Source organism: Nannospalax galili, unplaced genomic scaffold (genome assembly GCF_000622305.1).
Source record: "Nannospalax galili isolate Female #2095 unplaced genomic scaffold, S.galili_v1.0 scaffold528, whole genome shotgun sequence".
Taxonomy (NCBI): domain Eukaryota; kingdom Metazoa; phylum Chordata; class Mammalia; order Rodentia; family Spalacidae; genus Nannospalax; species Nannospalax galili.
In genome coordinates this window covers 1,108,234-1,130,827 of record NW_008359681.1, presented here as the reverse complement: position 1 = coordinate 1,130,827, position 22,594 = coordinate 1,108,234, and the positions used below count along the sequence as shown (strand labels likewise).

The 22,594-nt window shown below is 44.1% G+C and overlaps 1 protein-coding gene across 3 annotated transcripts in view; it reads left to right on the top strand.

Moving 5' to 3' along the window:
- Positions 1-22,594, top strand: part of Farp1 (FERM, ARH/RhoGEF and pleckstrin domain protein 1) — a 304,589-nt gene that overhangs the window by 200,066 nt on the left and 81,929 nt on the right. For all 3 annotated transcript variants that reach the window (XM_008823592.2, XM_008823588.2, XM_008823591.3), the window contains exons 3-4: positions 2,370-2,474; positions 22,036-22,078. In XM_008823592.2, coding sequence (XP_008821814.1) covers positions 2,370-2,474; positions 22,036-22,078 — 148 coding nt within the window. The remainder of the gene's footprint in view (positions 1-2,369; positions 2,475-22,035; positions 22,079-22,594) is intronic.

Sequence of the window (22,594 nt, the reverse complement as noted above, 5' to 3'; positions counted from 1 at the left end):
AGGAAAAGAAAACAGACAAAACAAAAGTCTTATGATACAGGAATTCCTTCACAACTTCTTATTCCCTCGTTCCTTTTAAAAAATACATATTTTATTATTTTTGTGTATATGAGTGTATTGTCTGCACGTATGTGATTGCACCCATGTCATGCAATGCCACAGAGGTCAGAAGAGGGCTTTGGATTCCCCTGGAACTGGAGTTAAGGACGGTTTGTAGCCACCATATGGGTGCTGGGAATTGAACCCAGGTCCTCTGCAAGAGCAGTCAGTGCTTTGAACTGCTGAGCCATCTCTCCAGCCCCTCCCTTGTTCTTTTTTTTAAAACTATACTGTTTTTGTTGAAGTCTTCAGATTCTTCTGGAGTTACTGTTGTGAGAGAAGGTTCCAGAATAAATAACTGCCAATAAACTAATCATGTATATGTGAGTGTATTGCCTGTATGCTGATGTGAGAAAATGAACTCAGGACCAAGGACTTGAATGAACAGCTCATTGCCCTCCGAGTCAGCCTAGATGGGGGGTGACTACATGCATATAGCCTATCTGAATCGGGGCAGATTATTGTTCCACAGTGGAAGAAAGTAGGATCTGTTTTGTGTAATCCATGTTCCTGCTATATGTCTCTTCCTTTGAATAAGTGTGCATGGGTTTAGGAAAGGTATTTGGTAGGGCAGGCTGACGATTACTGATAGTCACACGTTACTCCTACTGTCTGTGTGAAATGACTCTACCTGTGACCCATGGGCATAGCCTGATGATTTGAGATTATCTACAGAGGACGTTGCACACTTTTGAGTAGCTGTATCTTGAGTTAACCAGATTTCTGTCAGAGCAACTGTGGGATCAGAAATAAAAATGTATAGTTTTTCACACTGAAACATCTTTATTGGCCCCTGTGTCTCTAAGGACAGGCTGATGGTCACATCTCTCCTTGTACCTGTCAGGTCTCAACTCTTTCTGTCATTCAGTCTTTTTGGTTTGTAGTTGGTTCCTAAACTGTCCAGTGTGTATCAGAAAGGATGTGACTATTAGTGACTGAGGATGGAGGTATCTTTGCAACCTTTGTCTCCCAAGGTTTGGCCTATGTGGTAAAATTGGATCCACCTTACTGGAAAGATCTTAGGAATCTACAGAAAAATAATGAGAATAACCCACTTCAGGGTGGAAGTTTGTTATTCAGGGTGCAAAATTAATCAGGGGCAAAGACTTAGTTGGGTTTGGTTAACCTTTATTCATTTGTTTTGTTTACTCATTTCAACAAGATTGGTTGGTCTGTAGGCATGGTAGATACAGAGATGAATAAAATATAGCCTTTGCCTTCAACATGGGCACAGTCTAGATAAGGATTCTTTCTACACACAGCACTGTGGGACTTAGTCAACAAAGATGCAGAGCTACCAAGGTTCGGAGGAAGGGAAGATGTGGAGAGACACAAGGTCATGGTTTCACCTGTCACAGAAAGGCCTGAGGTTGAATTGAAAACTCATTTCAGTACAAAACTTATGCTCAAATGTTTACAATAGAGTTATTCAGAATTACCGAAACTTGGAAGTAGCCAAGATGTCATTCGGTGAGTAATTGAAATGGGACATGCAGACAACAGAATACTATGCAGCAGTTACAAAAAAAGGGGGGGGGGAGCTCAAGACAGGGAAAGGGTCTGTAATTGTCAAGGAATTAGGAGAGATCAAGAGGCAGAGCACAGAATATTTTGGACGGAAACGCATTTCATCTAGTGAAAACTGTTCTGTACACTACTGTAGTAGTGGAGACTCGCCTGTATATATTGATCGACAACCAGCACAAAGCCGACCACAGTATAAGCTCTGCCCCCTAGGTGGTAGTCATGTCTCAGTGTTGGCTTAACAATGATAACAAACCTTTGACACAGCTATATGGCGTTAATAAAATAAGATACTGCACATGGTAGGGAGAGGAACTATTTCCTGCTCTCTTTTCAGCAAACCTGAAATGACTTGGAAATACAGATGCCAGGTGTGCCAGCATGTGCCTGTCATCCCAGCTCTCAGGAGGCTGAAGCAGGAGGATTGTGAGCTCAAGGCCAACCTGGGCCACACAGTAACACTCTGTCTCAAAACCAAAAAGAAGTGGCAAATACAGTCTGTTATTGGAACAGATAAGGTGGTGTGGCTGGTTTGGAGTGAGGAAAAAATGGCAGAAGTATAGTCTGGGGTCAACGAGAACACGGACACAGAGTGGCATGGCTGGTTTCCAGGTGTCACGGGGTGGTTGACCCTGTGTGAGACCCACGGACTCAGGAGCTCTGCTTCTCCAGTGGAGGAGCTGCGGTTTGTGGGCCCGGCTGCCTGAGGCAGAAAGTATACGTAACTCCTTTGTTTCTGTTCACAGCAACGAGCCCCAGGGAAGGTGCTGCTTGATGCTGTCTGCAACCACCTCAACCTTGTGGAGGGTGACTACTTTGGCCTGGAGTTTCCTGACCATAAAAAGATCACGGTAGGAGATGTGGGGACACCAGCTTACTGTCACCACTTCCCCATCTTTTCACCTTGCTGGGAGAGGAGGGTGGGCTGCTACCTCTCCCTGGCCATGCAGAAGTAAACAGAGGAAAACACCCAGAAAGCCCTCATTTATTATTTTAAGTATATATTTGATAAAATATCATTCAAAATTTCTAATAAAAGTAATTTGTGCATTGGACCAGCTATTTCAGTGAAGATTCCCTCCCTCCACCTTGTGTCTCCACCTCTTTTTCCAGGAATCACCATGACCTTGTGAATACATGTTCTTTTGTATCTAAGCACGTGTTTGTTGAGGATATGTATGCAGACACTTTGCAATATGCTGTTACAGTGCTGTCTTCTTTCTCTGTCACTCGAGGAAATCTTCCAGCCAGTCCTCTTCTTTTTCACAGCCTCCGTATCATCTACAACTTGTGTTGTAAATGATGCCCTCTGATTTTTCCCTTCCTCCCCCTCCTCCTCTTCCTCCTCCTCCTTCTCCTCCTCCTCCTTTCCTCCTCCTCCTCTCCTCCTCCTCCCCTCCTCCTCCTCCTCCCCCCTCCTCTCCTCCTCCCCTCCTCTTCCTCCTCTTCCTTCTCCTCCTCCTCCTCCTCCTCCCCCCTCCTCTCCTCCTCCCCTCCTCTTCCTCCTCTTCCTTCTCCTCCTCCTCCTCCTCCTCCCCCCTCCTCTCCTCCTCCCCTCCTCTTCCTCCTCTTCCTTCTCCTCCTCCTCCTCCTCCTCCCCCCTCCTCTCCTCCTCCCCTCCTCTTCCTCCTCTTCCTTCTCCTCCTCCTCCTCCTCCTCCCCCCTCCTCTCCTCCTCCCCTCCTCTTCCTCCTCTTCCTTCTCCTCCTCCTCCTCCTCCTCCCCCCTCCTCTCCTCCTCCCCTCCTCTTCCTCCTCTTCCTTCTCCTCCTCCTCCTCCTCCTCCCCCCTCCTCTCCTCCTCCCCTCCTCTTCCTCCTCTTCCTTCTCCTCCTCCTCCTCCTCCTCCCCCCTCCTCTCCTCCTCCCCTCCTCTTCCTCCTCTTCCTTCTCCTCCTCCTCCTCCTCCTCCCCCCTCCTCTCCTCCTCCCCTCCTCTTCCTCCTCTTCCTTCTCCTCCTCCTCCTCCTCCTCCCCCCTCCTCTCCTCCTCCCCTCCTCTTCCTCCTCTTCCTTCTCCTCCTCCTCCTCCTCCTCCCCCCTCCTCTCCTCCTCCCCTCCTCTTCCTCCTCTTCCTTCTCCTCCTCCTCCTCCTCCTCCCCCCTCCTCTCCTCCTCCCCTCCTCTTCCTCCTCTTCCTTCTCCTCCTCCTCCTCCTCCTCCCCCCTCCTCTCCTCCTCCCCTCCTCTTCCTCCTCTTCCTTCTCCTCCTCCTCCTCCTCCTCCCCCCTCCTCTCCTCCTCCCCTCCTCTTCCTCCCCCTCCTTCTTCCCCACCTCCTCTTTCCCCCTCCTCCCCCTCCCTCCTCCTTCCCCTCTTCTTCCTCCTCTCCCTCTTCTTCTAATACTAACAATGCCAGAGTGAACTATAAAGGTGTCTGTAGTTCAAAGCCAAAGGTACAACATCACCATTGAATATTTCAAAGTTGTAAAATATGTCAGACTGTCCTTTTAAAAGGTTTCACCATTTTGAACCCAAAACTTAGAACCCAGCCTCCTTATCTCTTGGTTGATGGCCTGTTATAAAGCCTGTTTCCTAGTCCACCTCCCAATTAGTCACTATTTTAGACAGTGAGCCCAGTGGCTGTGTTCCTTCATTTCATACCCACTAAGCACACAGAGCTCATAGTCTCTCTTCTGGCAATCCAATAATGTAAATAATACAGAGAACCTGTAAGCCAGCTTGAGTCAGAGGACAATACAGGGCATATGCCAGGTCTCTGTGGTGCCAGGGGGCTTTGGGCAGTGGGGACAACAAGCATTGTGTTCAGGACATCCTTCCCCAATATGACAAAACTGAGTTCCAAGACTAATAAGAGCTGACTTAATAGAATGTGCCATATACAAAGACCAGGAAGCAACTGGGCCATTCCTGGAGTCTGCAAAGAGGAGCAGGCTAGAGGGGTGTAGAGGAAGAGGGCAGCGCTGAAGACAAGCAGTAGGATGAGGTTGAAAGCTAAGTGAGGGCACAGATGGCCAAGGGTTTTCTACACTGCTGCTGTCCTGTAGAACATTCACTTTTTAAGATGGGTTCTCATATAGCCCACACTGACCTTAAACTTAATATGTATCAAGGTTGGCCTTGAACTCCTGATCCTTCTATCTATACCACTTCCTGAGTTCTAGAATTATAGGCATTTGCCATCATGCCCAACTCCATGTACATAGTTTAACTGTTCTCATAGTTTACAAAAGTTTAAAACAAATTGGGGAAAGTTAACTTTAAGATATATTTTATTTATGCATTTATTTCCAAATATTATAATTTTAATACATAAGTCATAGAAAATTATGAATAAGTTAATTCTCATATTATTTTACTGTAGCCAGTCATCAAATCCCACATATGTATTTGACACCAACCCCTCTGGTTTGGCCTGGCCATGCCTGCAGTGCTCAGGAGTGATCACTTTGGACTGCCAGGGCCATGCCAAGATGCTGGCTTGGGCAACTGGTGGTACATTTGTAAGTGAGTATGTGACATGATTTGACTGCTGTGTTAGAAAGGCCACTGCATCTGATTGGAGTAAGAGGCTGGGCTCGGGAAAGCCATCATGTTTTATCTACCTGTTCCCTCATCTAGACCTGCTGCATTAGCATTGCCTGGAACTGCGGCAGCTTAGGATCTGGGACATTGTGAGTGGGCTCTGGAGTCTGAGGGATGGGACCATGTGAGGCAGAGGGTAAAGCAATGAGGGGAGTAATGAGGGGAAAGGGCTCTCAGAGTGACTCAGTTTCCAGACTCTCTGAGCTGAGTAGCTAACAGTGCCTGTTGGTAGAGAAGGAGAGCCTGGGGAAAGACCAGACTGGGGTAGATGACAAGTCCCATTCTGACATGTGCAGGGCTGCATTCATGGGCATGTTGATGGAGGTGTCCATTCAGCAAGACTAGAGGATGAATTTCTGAGAACACGGGGGAAGAGACCTGAGCAGAAATTTGGAGTCTAGAAAACTGATTATTTTAAATATCAGTTGAAGCTTGGAAAGTGAATTAAGAACAGAAGGTGAAGAAAGGGGATTGGGATGGAATTGCACATCGAAGGAACAGACAGCAAAGGCAGAGCCCTCCTAGTGAGTTGGAAAGCAAGAGATGGCAGGGTCCAGCTCAAGAGAGAAAATCCCAAGAAGCAGGCAAGAGGGGAGCCACTGACTCCTGTCCCCAGCTGTGCCAGCTGCACCCAGAGCCCATGGCACTTGAACAGTGAACCTAAAAACAAGAACAGCTTATGTTTTATCTACCTGTCATACATAGTCATTTCCTTCATCCTTTCCTTACGTCCATAGCTCATGCTGTCATTTTCTAGTCTGAGCCCTGATTATAAGCTTCCTTGACCCAGTTCTGTCCCTGATGTGGCAGAGGACCACAGACCTGCCAAATCTAAGTTCACATTCACCCAACAGATTTGTATCTCTGCTGTGTCCCAGCTACAAAAGAAAGGAGAGATGATGAAGTGTCAGATGGCAAGAGGTCCCTAGAGTTCCTATTCATTAGGGGTACACAGCTTAGGAAGAGAGCCTAGGAAACAACTGATTACCATGTAGGTTCAAGCATTGTTGTTGGATGGAGCATTGTTTCATATACTCGTTTTATATTAAAATCATGGCTCTCTAAAACCTGAAGACGTGTTATCTCATTATTTCTAACAAGCCTGCTGAGCACTTGCCCTAATTGGGGCACACTCCTAATGGCTGTCCTGTTCCCGGACTTGGTTGTGCACTCCTAATGCTGTCTTGTTCTCAGGCTCGACTGACTCCCATCCAGCCAGAGCTGCCTTCGACAACAGAAGTCAGTGCTGGACCTCTGCAGCTGAGGGCACTGAGATTCTGGGAATAGTTCCGTACTAGGTCTATCTCTTAGCTAATGGGCAAGCAAGAGTTCCAGCTGTACCCTTCAGTCTCCAAATTCAGTGTCTTTCTATTTAATCAGAGGAGTTTCTTTCAGCTAGGCTTAACGACTTCTTTCAGGGGCTTGTAAGTCTTTATTTTTATGATCCAAGATATTCCCCAGGAATGGATACAACTACAAGAACAAAACAAAACTATCAGTGATAATTTAAAGGCATAGGTGCTTATTTTTTACATGTTAATGAAAATAAAACTATGGGGTAGGGTGTATGACTCAGTGATAGCATACATGTAGGCTATGGATTTGATCCCTGGCCCCCTTGCCCCCCCTCCAAATAAAGCCTATGCTATAAAATGCATAAGCCATTGTCTGTGTACTTACCATGTACCACCATGTTCTGGCACAACAGCGCATAGGACCCATTCATTCTCATCATGGAGGTTACACTAGAGTAAGGATCAACAAACTTTTCTTTTTGGGGGGAACAGGTCAAATAGGAAAAATATTATATATAAACTCTGCAGGTTGTGATGTCTCTGCTGTGATTTGTGAAAATCTGTTGTTGTGGAGGAAAAACAGCCTAAACAATATGTAAAGGAATGGGTGTGGATCTATTCCAATAAAACTTTATTTGTAGCTGGGTGTGGTGGTGCATGCCTTTAATCCCAGAGCTCAGGAGGCAGAGGCATGTGGATCTCTGTAAAATCAAGGCCAGCCTGATCAACAAAGCGAGTTCCAGGCCAGCTGGGGATATAGGGAGAGCCTGTCTCAAAGAAAATGACAAACAAAAACTTTATCAAGCCAGAAGCAGTAGTTTGCAAGTACCTGCTGTAAGGAGTGGTAAACTATGCCTGGAGTTCAGTATTTTATCAGTTCCTACAAAGGCCTGCTCTGTCTCCTTGTTTTAATGTGGAGGCTCAGACTTAAGGAAGTTAAATCATTTTTGCAAAGGCACTCAGGAAGTGGTAGAAGGAAGATTCTACTTCCGTCTCACAAGCTTGTATTCCCAGTTATCATTCTATCCTGACTTTCTCCGTATTTTACTCCCTGTCAGTCTCAATCTGCGAGCTAACTGCATTTCATGGTAAAAACAAGTTTTCACAGAATTGGTCTGCAGTATTCAAGGGGACAGTGTAAGTGACCAACAGTGTACAACTGGGATCCTTTCTGGCTATGCTTCATTTCTTGTCCTGGCTGCTGGCTCTTTGAGTACACTCCTTTGTGAAAATTCAGCGAGCTTACATTTATAGCACACATTGTGTATCTACATTGGCTACAGCATCAGTGAAAGCTTACTGCAAGGCTCTGATAACCTGATGACCTGAGCAGGCGCCAAGGTTTGCAGTCAGCCATCGGGTGCTGAGGACAGTCTTGAATGGCTGGCCTAAAGAGTTTAGGATCTACATCGGATGCTGGGCCCCTGCTGCCTTTGTGCCAGGCAGTGTAACCTAGGGGCAGCTGAATCCCTTTGTCACCTCCCTCCCTGGCCTCTTGGTAGTTGGGTGAGTGGGGCACACTGCCTCATTCATCTTTCCAAGCTTCTCTTTGCTCCTGGGTAAAATGTGGGGTGACAGTTCCCCAAAGGATCAGGTGAGATCAAAGCTCTCCATGTGGAACACAGACCTAGGAGAGTGTTCTGGAAGCATTAGTTATAAAATCCTGTCATCGTTTTCACTGATGTTATTTTTAAAAAATATTTTATTATTTTTATTTTTGTGTGTATATTGTCTGCATGTATATAAGTGCACCTGTGTCATGCAATGCTTACGGAGGTCAGAAGAGGGTGTAGGATCCCCTGGAACCGGAACCATGGGCAGCTGCAAACTGCTATATGGGTATTGGGACTCAAACACAGGTCTTCTGTAAGAGCGGTCAGTGTGCTCAACCACTGAGCATCTCTCCAGCTTCACCAATGTCATTTTTTATGTTCTAAACAGGTAACTTGAGATTTAATGTTCTAGTCTTTCTTTGTCTTTTTGAGAAAGGGTTTACTTGTAGCCCCAGCTGGCCTGGAACTCACTATGTAGACCAGGCTAACCTTGAACTCCCAAAGATTTGCCTGCCTCTGCCTCCTAAGTGCTGGGATTAAAGGTGTGCACCACCACGCCCCGCTCTGTTCTAGCCATTTTTAACTGTGATTCAGTAGTGCTGACTCTGCACATGCTGTATCGTATGTCTTTAGAACTTAGTGATCTTGCAAACCTCTCCACACCCGCTGAATAGCTCCCTACACCCCAACTTTTGGTACCTACTCCTTGACTTTCTCTTTCTAAGAATTGACTTCTTTATATACCTTGTGTCTGGGGGTCCTTCACTATTTGCCTATGTGTTGCTCACTTGTTTCACCCACTGCTAGGGCCATCCATGTGGCAAGGTTTGCCTCTTTTTTCATGCTGAATAGTATCTGATAATGTGCATACATCACATCTTGTGCACCATTCTTCTTCATTGGACACCTAGGCTGTTTCTACCTGGGCTGCTCTGAGTGGTGCCACAGGGAGCATGGGCTTTCCATCACCATGATGCCAGGTGCCACTGCTATTATCTTTGCCAGGCTTCATTTGGAAGGCTACTCACGTGCCTGCCCAATCCCAGGGCTGCCTCAGTCAGCTTTGTCTAGTTTTGTATGTATAATACATGGAGAAGTCCCCCCAAAGTACCTGTCTGACTAGGTTGTAGATCTTTGATCCTAGATGAATAAGGTATTGACTTCAAGCAACTTGAATTCCAGCTTAGCTTTTTCCTCTCTTCTCATAATTTCTATTCATTTTAAATACCCAGGTCAAGCATGTTCCTCCCTTCCCTCTCTCCCTCTTCCCCCTCCCCTTCTTCCCCTTCTCTATTTCTTCCTCCCTTCATATTAGACTCCAGGCCTAGGCAAGCACTTTACCACTGAGACATCCAGCCAGAGCATTTTTTCCTTAAAAGAAAAAGTGCTTTCTATAGTCTAAGATGTATTTCTCAAGGTTGTAAATAAGCAAGTGGTAATTGTTAATCAGTTGACCTCTACTCTGAATTAGACTTGTACTGCAGCTTGTCAATTAACAGAGGTGACTGCTATGCCCACAGCGAGTGTCCTCTGGTCTAGGCGGTTATCTCTAAAGGATCTCTCTATAGAGCAGGGAAGTCTTTTAATCATCCATTTAAAAAAATAGGATCTGCTGTGCCAGAAATGTTATCGATCCAAGCATCAAGACCTTGTGTTTAATATACTAGCTGATTGGTACATAGGTCTGAAGATGATTATCAAGATGATTTTTGCTAAAACTGGACACAAGCCTGAAATTAAGGCCTTGTGGCCAGGAGGGCTCAATGGAGCTTGACTAAAGTCTGGTGGAGGGAAGAGACTTTGCTATACCCACCTGTCACTGCAGATTAAAAGCAGCCATAGGCACTGTGTAAACAAAGAGTGGGGCTGTGTTCCAATTGGATTTCACGTATGGAGGCAAAGCTGGCAGATCTCGGGCTTGCTGGCCAGCCAGCCAGCTTAGTCTAATGAATGAGCTCTAGGCCCATGAGAGATTGTCTCAAAAATAAGGTGGGCTCGGTCCTGAGGCTGTCTTCTGATCTCCACATGCATGTCCATTCACACATATGTATACACACACACACACACACCCAACACACAAATCTTCATTTATGGCCATGAAAATTTGGATTTCATATGGTTCTCTCATGTCTCGAAGTGAGTCTTCTATTGAAGTTTTTTAACCAATTAAAAATGTTAGAACATTTGCTGTGGAGCCATACCCAAACAGGCTGCAGTCCACATTTGGTTCATGTATCTCAATTACCAATTTCTGTTTAGTTTCATTTAGGTAAGGACTTTCCCATCCAGAAATACAGTGAGCAAGTTCAGACCCTTCACAATGAACCCAGTAACCATGATTGCCCCTCAGACCTGCTTAGTCACAGCACTTGTCCTGTCCCCTTCTTGCCTGTCCCCAGACCTCCCCCATTTCGAGGAGTCACTAGACCTTCCCAGCCCAGCAAGTTAGAGGAGGACCGTTGATTCCCCTGGCCTGTCAAGGACAGTATGAAAGACATGCATTGCAGCCTATAAATCTGTTCCAACACTGGCTTTGCCATTTAGTGGCTGGATCAGTTCCCAACTTCCTTGATTTCACACTTTATCTGAAAAACCAGAGTTCTGAATTACAAAGCTGTCACAGAGATTATTTCAGATCAGTAATGAGCTCAGTAGGATGCCTGGCACATAGTAGGTGCTCAGCTCTCTTGGATTCCAGTCTTACACTGAGACTCCGAAGCCCCTAAGGCTAGCCCCACTGATCTTTAAATTAAAGTGGCATTGCTTCTAGGCTGCATAAATCAGCCTGGTTTCTTATAAGTAAATACAGGAAAGTACTGGAGGAAGCCTAGCATTTTGTCATTCATCGTCTGTGCTCAAAGTGTTGCCTGTGGTGGGTGTGCTTTAGATTGGGTTTTAGGTTGTAGAAACTGCAGCCACTTGATATGACAGGAGTCCCTTGCTAGTTGTCCTTTATTTATGAATAGTCACAACCCCTCACCTTTCTTCCTCCCTGGGGGCTACATCTGAGGCAAGATGAGGTTCTTTGAGGAACATGCTAGTTGTTACGGATGAAAAATATTGTGGAACCAAGGACAGCCTGAAGCCAGCAGAGGCTAGGGTGTAGGGTGGCTCTGTTACCACAGCAATGGCATCTGACTGGTGTCCTTGCTGGCAGACTGGTCCTCAAGTGACAGGGTGGGACCCAGACTGGCAAAGCTCTCTGAAAGTCAAATGTTAACTATTGCTTAGAGGGCATATTTCATACTAAGACTTCCACATATAAAACCAACAACAACTAAATAGCCATAATGTCCAATGACAGCTTTTGAAATGAGTTCTTCAAAGGTAATAAAAATTAAACAAAGGATTTAAAAATAGATAAAACTGAGTAGTTGCTGTTTTTCAATGTTGTGCCTGAGGCCTATGGCTGACCCCTTCTTTCTCAGGGACGAGGGATGTAGCCTAATGATAGAGTATGTGCCTAGCATGTGCAAGGCCCTGTGTTTAGCCCCCAGTGTCATATACATATGTAAAATAAATAAATAAATAAATAAATAAATAAATAAATAAATAAAATAGAAATCTCAGAGTTAACATTTCCATATAGGTAAGATGCTTCCTTCTGAGACTCAAAACATGGCTTTATAATGTTAAGACTTATCTTTATTATAAAACTTGCCTTTATCTATATATGGAATAGCAAGTCCTGTTTAATGAGTTTGAGTCACAGATGGACAGGGAGAGCCTGTGCCTATCACAGTGGATTTTGGGCTTTGGCTCACAGATCTGTCTTTCATTTGTTTTTTGTTTAAGGCTCTCCTTATAGGTTACAAAGTGAGAAAGTAGAAATGACTGGGGGATTGGCTCACAGATCTGTCTTTCATTTGTTTTTTGTTTAAGGCTCTCCTTATAAGTAAATAAAAACATACTCTATAATCTGTAGTTAAGTTTATTCAGTTTTCCTTTAACAAATCAGCGTCAGGTGATGGGTATAGGTACTAGTCTAGAGTGAAAGAAATTTAATGAACATAACAAGATAAACTCACAGCACCGCATTGGATGCTAATTTTGACAGACCATTGGTGAGGACGTTCTTTAGTCAGTGGGAGGAATTTAAGTATAGTTGGAGCATCCCATGTGAAGAAAGGTTACAAAGTGAGAAAGTAGAAATGACTGGGGGGCTGGAAGTAGGTTATAAAACAATGTGATCTCATTTGGGTTTCTAAAGTGTTGGCACATTTGTAGCTCCGTGTGTCATGTGTCCTACTGAACGAGAGATCTAGAAATGTAGACATAAAAGCCGTATTTCTCAAGCCAACTCCTAGAGTGGCAGGCAGCATCGCATCCCTGGAAACTGACTGAGGATGCCCTCTTGGCTTACCCCAGATTAGGAACTCTAGGAGAAGAGACCCCTGGTATGTGTTTTAACAAGCCCCCATACCCAGGTGCAATAGTGCATGCTTGTATGCCAGTACTTAGGGATGTTGATGCAGGAAGATTAATGACTCCAGGAGTTCAAGAGCTACCTACTCAACACATCTGCTCAATACACCAAGACCCATCTCAAGGGCTAAGGGTGGAGCTCAGTGTAGAGTTCTTGCCTAGCATACACAAGATCTGGGTTCAGAGGCCTTCCTCAAGAAGCTTATAAATGAAAAACCCCAAGCCCTTAAGATGTTTTGACACTTGCTCAATTTTGAGAACCACTTCACTAAATAGCAATGGAATACACTAAATTTTGTACTTATTTATTTGTTATTTTTGAGACAGTGTCTTGCTCTGAACCTTGGAAGACCAGGTACCCACTACATAGCTCAGGCTGGCTGCGAACTCATGACAATGTCTCTGTCTCAGCCATCCTAGTGCTGGGGATTACAAGAGTGAGCCACCCTACCCAATGAGAGGATTATTTTTTAATAAATGCCATGACTTTTGACTTGTTTTTCTGTACATTTTCATTCGTTTTTAGATACTTTCATATTTCTCTGACTTTTTTTCTTTTTTCTCAAAATAAGTTAGTTCGTTTCCAAACATTCAGATACCTTCCACCTTTTTATTTTAATTCTATAATGGTTGAGGAATGTGGTTTATATGATGCAAAGCTTCCTTAGAATAATTTACTGATACTTGGCTTATGGCCCTACATATGACACCTTTTGTTTAGTATTTTGTATTCACAAGGAAATGATGCAAACCATGCTGCTTAATGCATTTCCATGGCTGATGGACTGCATATATGAGCGCATTTCTGTAAGGTAATAGGAGAGCTGAGAGGTTCCAGTAGTCTAGTGTCCTTGTCGTCATAACACATCTCTCATGTGCTTATGGAGATGGTGGTGCTGATATAACAGACCCCTGCCCTGCCGGCTTAAAAGTAGAGCAGGTCCAGGTGCTGGACTCAGCAGTTAAGAGCACTGGCTGCTCTTGGAGAAAACCTGAGTTCAGTTCCCAGCACCCATATGGTGGCTAACAACTGTCCTAACTCCAGTTCCAAGTGATCTAAAGCCCTCTTCTGGTCTCCACAGGCATTGTATGCACAGGTGCATGTGCACACATGCAGGCAAAACACTCATACACATAAAAATAAATACTTTTTAAGGTAGAGCAGTTCTGCCCTTCCCAGTGTTTCATCTTGGATTCTTTGTATTTCTAGGACTTCAAGTTAGATTTTTCTACAATGTCTAATCTGATGTTTATTCCATCAAGTATTTTTTTTTAACCTCACACAATATAGTTTTCACTGTGAAAGTGGGCCTTTTTTACATCTTCTATTTCACATTTTTAGGTGAACGATTCTAGGAACCACATTCACCCTTTTCTCTGATGATTCCGTCATCTGTGTGAGTTCTGGATTAATTCTGATTGACTTTTTATTCTCATTGTGGACCCTCTTTTCCCGCTTTTTGTACCAGGTAGCTTTTATTAATTGAATACTAGGTATTGTGAACTTTATATTATTGGATGCTGGGTATCTTTGTATTCCTACATATTCCTACATATTCCGAGTCCTTTTAGCCTTAAGCTCTTAAGACTTCTTAGGTGGGATGCTTGAGTCACAGTCTAAAGTACTTATTCCCAGTTACTGCAGCCTGACCCTTTAATCCCTTCTGTAAGGCCCACGAGTCATGATGTTTTCCAGCCTGGATAGTGATACTCTTGGCTCTCAGAGAGCACCAGAAAATATTACCCCTAATATTTACTTTGGAGGGGAATTTATTTTTATTTTATGTATATAAGTGTTTTGTAAATGCACATGTGTTGTACAGCGCCTATGGAGGCCAGAAGAGAGCATCGATTTCCTGGAACTGGAGTTACAGATGGTTGTTAGCTGCCATGTGCATGCTGGGAACCAAATACAGGTCCTCTGCAAGAGCAGTCAGTGCTCTTAACCGCTGAGCCATCTCTCCAGCCCAAGAAGTTGCTTATTTTTACACAAGAAGAGTTCTGTCAGAAGAAGAGAGCTGAGGGTCTGGTGGATAGTTCAGTCACTAAAGTGCTTGTCACACAAGAATGAGGACCCCATGCACCCCATGTACGTGTACCCCATGCACAAAGCCAGGTGCTTTGGAGTCTGTTGGTAACTCTAGTACTGGGACGGGTTTGGGAGTGGAGAGTCAGGTGGATCCCTGGAGCTCATAAGTCAGTCAGTCTAACCAAACCTGTGAGCTCCAAGTTCAGTAAGAGATACTATTTCAAAAAAATAAGGTAGAAAGCAATAGAGGAAGACACATGATGTTGGCCTCCACATGCACACCTCCTTGCACACATGTACACATACACACAAAATACAGGATAAAAAAGAGCTGAACTTGTGTCAAGTCCTTAGCGTCAAAGGGGAGTCTATTATGTTAAAGACAACACTTCCACATGCATACATATGCAAAAAGGAAAGTTCCTGAGCTTGTTTTATACCTTTGCAAAGTGACTGCTGTTAGGAATATTAAAATGAGTATAAAGCACCTATTCAGTGCATGGTGCACAGTAGGTGCTCCATAAATGTGTCTCTTCTCATGCACCTTAATAAGAGCTCAAATTATTCCAGTTGCCTACAAAGATCAAAGTGGGAATAGAGGTGCATCTTGCCTTTGATTCTTTAGTGTGAAAGCATTTCTCACCTCAGAAATATGCCTGCCAAACACACATTCCAGAAGGCAGAAAGGAATCTGAGAGGCAAAGCAGATTTAGAGGGAAATGGGAAGTTGACTGAAATGTAGGTGAACTGGGGGAAATGGGCTGGAAAGCCATATAGAACTGAACTGCAGGGGTAGGTGATGCTTGGGCTGAGTTCATATGCTGAAGCCTCAACTCCTAGTACCACCAGCATGGGAGTATATTGGGAGATGGGATCTTTTAAAGGGTAGTTAAGTTAAATTGAGGGCCTTAGTGCAAACCCTAATCTAACCTGACTTCTAAGAAGAGACATTGTGACCAGAGAGAGTCATAGCCAGGAGGCAGCCACCTGCAAGCCAAGGAGATGCCCTGCAGAAAACTGTGAGGATATAAATTTGAAGCCCCTATAGCCCTGACTGTGGCACTTGGTTATGACAGCCTGACTAAACTAATTTGGCTTCAATATTCTCAATTCTGCAAGTTCTTCCTTGAGTCCCATAGACTGGGCTAGAAGTCCACTCACTGGAATCACATTCTTTCCCACTAAGGAAGTGTACTCAGAAGATGGCAGTGCTGGTTTTAGTGAGGACAACTGGGGTAGGAGATGGGTTAGAGAATTCCATGTCAACCTCTGGAGATTCATTAGCAGGAGAAGGAGGATTGGGGGTTTATCACATAATTTGTTAGTTTATCACACAATCTGGAGCTGGTCTAGGCTCTGGCATGGGCTGGTAGAACATGTCTGGGTGACCAGGTATCATGCCAAATCCCCCCCCCGCCCCCTCCCCGCAACCCCCAGGAGACCCACACACAGTCTCTGGGATCCCAGGGCTGACAAAACCAACAGGATACCTTCTTTTGGATTTTTGCATAGTTTATGACATCTGGGAGGGGATGGCTTACAGAGGCATGATTGGCCCCAGAGGGAGTGACTTACAAAGGCGTGATTGCTCCATGGGCCCTGTTTTTACATTTCCCAGCTGTCCACAGGCTTGGTTTGCCAAGATGGTGACTTCCCTCTCTTTTTTCCCCGGTGTCTTTTAGTGGTTCTCAGTGCCTTTGGCATCTGTCCTTAAACCCTCCCCCTCTGAGTCTCTTGGGGTTCCGTTCTAGCTCCCTTAGAGGACATGCCTACCCAACATCAGGTCTAGCCCACTTGGCTTCAGCGGCTGGCCATCATCACTGTATTAGTTTGCTTCCTAATGCTGTGATGAAACACTCTAATCAAAAGCAACTTTGGGAGGAAAGGGTTTATTTCAGTTTATACTTCCAAGGCACAATCCATCTTTAAGGGAAGTTAAGCAAGAATATGGGGGCTGAAGCAGGCACTGCAGAAGAATGAGGAATACTGCACTGCTTACTAGCTGGCTGTACTCAGCCTGCTTTCTTTCTTCTTTTTTTTTTTTTTTTTTTCTCTTTTTGAGACAGGGTCTCCCTGAAGCTCCAGCTGGTCTGGAACTCACTATGTAGACCAGGCTGGCCTTGAACTCACAGAGATCCACCTGCCTCTGCCTCCCAAGTGCTGAGATCAAAGACACCCGGCCCCCAGCCTGCTTTCTTATACAAACCAGGACTATCTGCCTAGTGGTGGCACCACCCACAGTGCATTGGGCCCTCCCACATCAATTAGCAATTAAGAAAATGCCTCACAGAAATGGCCACAGGCCAGTCTGAAAGAGGAAATTCCCAAATTGAGGTTCCCTATCCTAGGTATGTCAAGTTGATGGCTGAAGCTATCCAGCACAATCACCCTTCAAGTTTTCATTTTGTTCTAGCTCCTTGAGACTTATCTATTCACCCAAGTTCAGGTCCTACATCACTGACAAGACTATCTTCCTTAACTTTGTGCTTACCAGGTCACCTTTCCCCCAGGCTGGCTCATCTTCAGTATGACTGGTGCCTTATGGTGGTGTCACTGCAGAGCTCTGCTACCCGTGCCTGTTTAACTCAGGCTGATCTCATGTTCCCAGACCTGCACAGTATAAAGCCACATGCTCAGTTTGGCTCAAATCAGTGCTTGTATTTGATTCTTTCCAAATAAATGCCAAAAACAGAGGAGGGGTGTTTAGAAACAATTGGTAAAGTTGGCAGCTACATTACTGGCACATGGTGAATTTGTCCTTTGCAAGAGTTTGGGGGAGGGGAATCTAGAGAGATGACTCAGTGGTTAAGAACACTAGCTACTCTTGCAGAAGACCTGGGTTTGGTTCCCAGCACCCACATGGTGACTAACAACCATCTGTAACTCTAGTTCAGGGGGATCCAATGTCATCTTCTGGCCTCCACAGACACTGCACACACCATGCACTTACATACCTAAGGCAAAACATATGCATAAAATAAAAATAAATAATAAATTTCAAAGAAAGGTTTAGACAGGTCCTGTGAACACTGGCAACAAGGACAGTCCTCAGAGCAACCACAGAGGCTGGTTATGTGTCATTCTCAGGGCTTCACAGACATTAACACAGTCATGAATTCTACACATAAGATCACCTGCCAGACTTCTCTGAGCACCAGACAAGTGTGTTCCCTCCTTTCTTAACTCTTCCAGGGTGATTCAGGAACACCCCAGAAAATCAGCACCCCTGGAATCTTATACCCCTGGTGCTCTTCCAGGACTTCCTGTCTCAATCAGCATCTGGCCAGATGCCTTTCACAGAAAGTGGGGTGCCACCTTGTAAATAATCATTTATTCTACTCACTGTTCCCAGCTCTGCTTCTCTCTGCAGAACGCCATTCTGTGTTTGCCTGGACAGTCAAAACAGATCAGTCCACTTCCATTCGGGCTTTCTCTAATACGTTCTCACACTGCTGCCTGATATTTTTCAAATGCAAGTCTAATCATGTCCGCTCCATGTGTGAAGTCCTTGCTATTGCTTTCAGGTTAAGCACAAAGCATACATGGACTTGGTGGTCCAGCCCCTCCTGACCTGCTGGCTTTGCTCTATAGCCATGTCAGTTGTCTTGATGATTGGTTGGCTGGTTGGTTGGTTTTTTCTATAATACAGTACCTGAGACTGGGTAATTTATCATGAACAGACTGATTGGCTCATAGTTGTGGGCTTAGAAGTTCCACATTCAGGTGCTGGCATCTGCCGAGGGCCTTCTCGATGTGTCATATGATGTGGGGTAAGGGTACATTCTTGTGGTACACATGCGTGTACCCATGTGATATGGGGAAAGAAAAAGAGGCAGAAAGTCTGCCTGTCTGACAGTAAAAGGAACCACTTAACCCTTATGATGACTGCACTTCCTTGATAACTGTGTTAATCTAGTCATGTGAGAGAACCCTCATAGCCAGATTTGCTACCTCCTAATAGTGTGACCATGACAGTCATTCCAGCAAGAGTTCTGAAGGGGACACATATTCAAACCAGAGCCCTCCTCTTCGCTGTTGATGCCAAGGAAGGGCTGATACTGCTTCATGTCAGTTTGTTCTCAATCCTTTAGATCTCAACAATCTCATTTTCAAGGCAGCCTGCCCTGCTTCCACTCCTCTCATGTGTATGTGGTGGGCGGAGAGCAAAAATGAGAGAGATTCATTCTTTCTTTCTCTCTCTCGGCTTGGGGAGAGTCTTCCATGATGGATCTAGGAGGTGTCTTAGAGATTGTGAAGGCTGGGTGGGCTCTGCATTTGGTATGAACACACCTCACCGATGCAGAGCCAGATGACCTCCCTCCTGGCCTGTCCACCCCAGGAAGCAGTATTCTTCTCTGTGGATTATCCAGCAGCTAAGTACCAGGCAACTAGGGACCACTCCAGTAGCTTGCAGCCTGCCAGAAGACTGCAAGTAGCTCACCTGCGACTGTTCACCTGCTTTGCCCTGCCCTCCCCTGACCAGTCCTAGCTTTCCCCAGAAATTCCAGTAGAGACATGGCCTAGCCACTCTTGTAACTCCTCTCCTTCTGCTCCCTCACCACTCCGGTGCCTCTCTAGTGGCCCTGAGTGGTATACTGGGCCTCTCTGATCTCTAGGAAATGTAAATGTGATGACTTTGCCTACTGAGCCACTCCTCAGTCTCTTCTTGTGGCCACATCTGAGTGGCCATCACATAAAGAATGCAGAGCACAATGGCAGACAGAACTTCCCTGACCACTTGGAGCCTTCTGAACTCTATCACATTTGTCTCGGGCCCTTCTTTACTATGGCTGGGCAGGTTTTTTAAAACTTGGGTCTTCCTCACAAGACTGTCAGCTCCTTGAAGCAAGGACCCTGGTTGTTTCTCTCAGCATTGTAGTCCAGAGACTAGCAGAGGCTGGGGTGGGAATGTTTGGTTGAACAAATGAGTGAATTTGAAGAACAAGACTTGAGTCTGTTTTGTTACCAGTACCAGATGCAGATCTTTTGGTACCTTTCTGTCATCTTGGGAGGAACGTGATAAATCTGCTTTGGATGACTGTTCTTTTCCTTTTGAGGTTGAGGCTTTAGTCCCTCAATGTAGGTGAGGAATTACATTGCTTTCTCTCCCAGGAGGCCAGCCTATGATGGGGATGTAGGAATGGGGACTTTATTACTATAGATTTCTACCTACTTGGGAAGGTAATGAGGGAGTTTATAATATAATATAATATAATATAATATAATATAATATAATATAATATAATATATAGACTTTGAACGTTTTTTAAGTATAAGAATTGAGGGTCTGGAGAGATGGCTTACTGGGTAAGAGCACTGGCTGCTCGTGCAAAGGACCTGGGTTCGATTCCCAGCACCCATATGATGGCTAACAACCATCCATAACTCCAGCTCCAGGGGAGTCCAACACCCTCTTCTCACCTCCATGGGCATTACATGACATGGGTGCCCTTACACACATGTAGGCAATACACTCATACACATACAATGAAAAGTAATAAAATATTTTACAAAAACATTTTTTTAAAAAGAATTGAGTGCTGCCAGACATGGTGGTATATACCTTTAGTCCCCAGCACTCAGGAGGCAGAGACAGGTGAATCTCTGTGAGAGCAGGGCCAGCCTGGTCTACATAGTGAGTTCCAGGAAAGCTGGAGCTACAGGGAGACCCTGTCTCAAAAAAAAAAAAAAAAAAAAAAAAGAATTAAATGCTCACATAAGGTGATTTGGATAATGAATAAAGGAAGAAGAGGAAGTCATCACTATCCACCCTTTAAAGCACATTTTCCCACACTCTTAAATATTCTTGCAAGAGGCTTGGCATGGTGGTACATGCCTATAATCTCAGCACTCAGGAAGCTGAGGCAGGAGGTTTGCTATAACTGGCTACATAGTGAATTCTAGGTTAGTTAGGACTGTAACATCAGACTCTGTCTCCAAAAACAAACCCACAAATAATCAAGAGCATAATTCTTTGTTTAAATATTTTATTCTTTATTTTTATTATTTTATGTGTATGAGTGTATTGCCTGCATGCATGTGAGTGCACCCATGTCATGCAATGCCATTGAGGTCAGAAGAGGGCTTTGGATTCCCCTGGAACTGGAGTTAAGGATGGTTCGCAGCTGCCATGTGGGTGCTGGGACTCGAACCCGGGTCCTCTGCAAAAGCAGCCAGTGCCCTTAACTGCTGAGCCATCTCTCCAGCCCCAAGAGCATAATTCTTAATGCTTGCCTGGTAACATGTCATAGGTGTTTACTATTTATTTAATTATTATACAAAAATGTTAATGTTAAAATTAACATTCCTTGGGTATACATTTTGTGTGCATAAATGCATGATTTACAAGTGATGACTGACTGGAAGAGGATATGTGGGTACACCTTCCTTATTCCCTAATAAGTTCAGAAAAATTGTGTCAGTGCATCCATTCTGTCAGTATGGATGAGATCATACCTGTTTCCCTGTGCCCTGGCCATCTTTGGAGATTATAAAGCATGCATGAACATGGGGGCATATCTAGGTGCATCTTTATGTGTAGAAATTACATTGCATTGTTTTAATTTGCATTTTCAGTGCAAATTATTCCCAAATGTCATCATTTCTTCTTAGCCTTTGAAATTCTCTCTTTGTGAATTACCTGTGATTTATTTATTTATTTATTTATTTATTTATATTTATTATTTTGAGATGGGATTTCCTTATAGCCCCAACTGGCCTGGAACTTGCTATGTAAAGCAGACTGGCCTCACAGAGATCCACTTGCCTCTGTCTCCAGAGTGCTGGGATTAAAGACGTGTACTACTGTTTCTCAAATTTTCTCAAATTTTTCTCAAATTTTTACTACTCAGATTCTATGCAGGGAATATGCAGGTAAAAAGGAGTCAGGACTTGGAGGTGGGTGAACCTGCTTTGGTCTGGCTCTGCCTAGCTGGGACACCTGGGAGTTCTCTTCTGAGTAACAGGAATCCTTTTGCCTTGCTTTGAGAGGTAGCTAGCTTTAGGCAACATGTAATGCATGAAGTCTATAGATATTTACCCCATCCTGTGCTCCTCAAAGATTCACTGTTTTGTGTATGTCAGTATCCAATATATGTATTTTATTTCTATGAAAACAAATATATTTCATTTGACTAGTAACTAAGCAATCTTTTATTAATTATTCATTGATTAATATTTTCTGAATAGGTAAATATAACAACATATTTGAATAGAAAAATCCTTAGTTTCTAATTTTTAGGGGGGTTTTTTGGCATTGCTGGGGTTCAAACCCAGAGCCTCATGTTTACTGAGCATGTGCTCTACCACTGAACTGCACCTTCAACCCGTTTGCCATTTATCTGAACTTAAGAAAGATTTTAATTGTCAAGTTCAGGTACAGTATCTGCAAATTTGGACCCATTCTATAAAAGAAGTTAACAGTTTAAAATACGGCATTGGGGAGAAAAAGAAAGAAACAGACAACCTTATATTCTCAAAAATATTTTCATTTAAATTGCTTCATGTAGTCTCAAAGTCCTTGTACATTTTCATTGAGAAGTTATGTCTCCATTTGCTCTTTTTCCCTCTTTAGGTGTGGCTGGATCTCTTGAAGCCTATTGTGAAACAGATTAGAAGTAAGTATTTCCTGTGTGCTTACCATTGATGGAGGACAGAAAGCCTGGTGATTTCTTTTATCTGTGACTTGAAACACTAGTGGTACAGATTCTTTTTTTGTCTCTTGAAAGCTTGTTATCACCCACTAACCCACACACTGTTAAAATGTGTTTCTTCTGTAGTTTTAATATATAATCTTTCAGTAATCAAAACCTTGCTTGGAAAATCAAATACCAGTTTGATTAATGACTAATGCCTGCTATTAATCCCCAGGATAATTGAGGTTGTCTCCTCTGTGCTGCTTGCTCTTTCTACTGACATATTCTAAGGGGAAGGGTGGAACCATCTATTCAGAACATTGACTTGAGGTTTTCTATTCTTCAAAGCCTGTAAAGTCAGAATGCAGATGTTAAGTGTTGTTTGCAGGGAACATGCTTAAGTGTCTTAAGTCTCTCTCTCTCTCTCTCTCTCTCTCTCTCTCTCTCTCACACACACATACACACATCTGAGTCTCAAACAGACATACAATTCAGAGG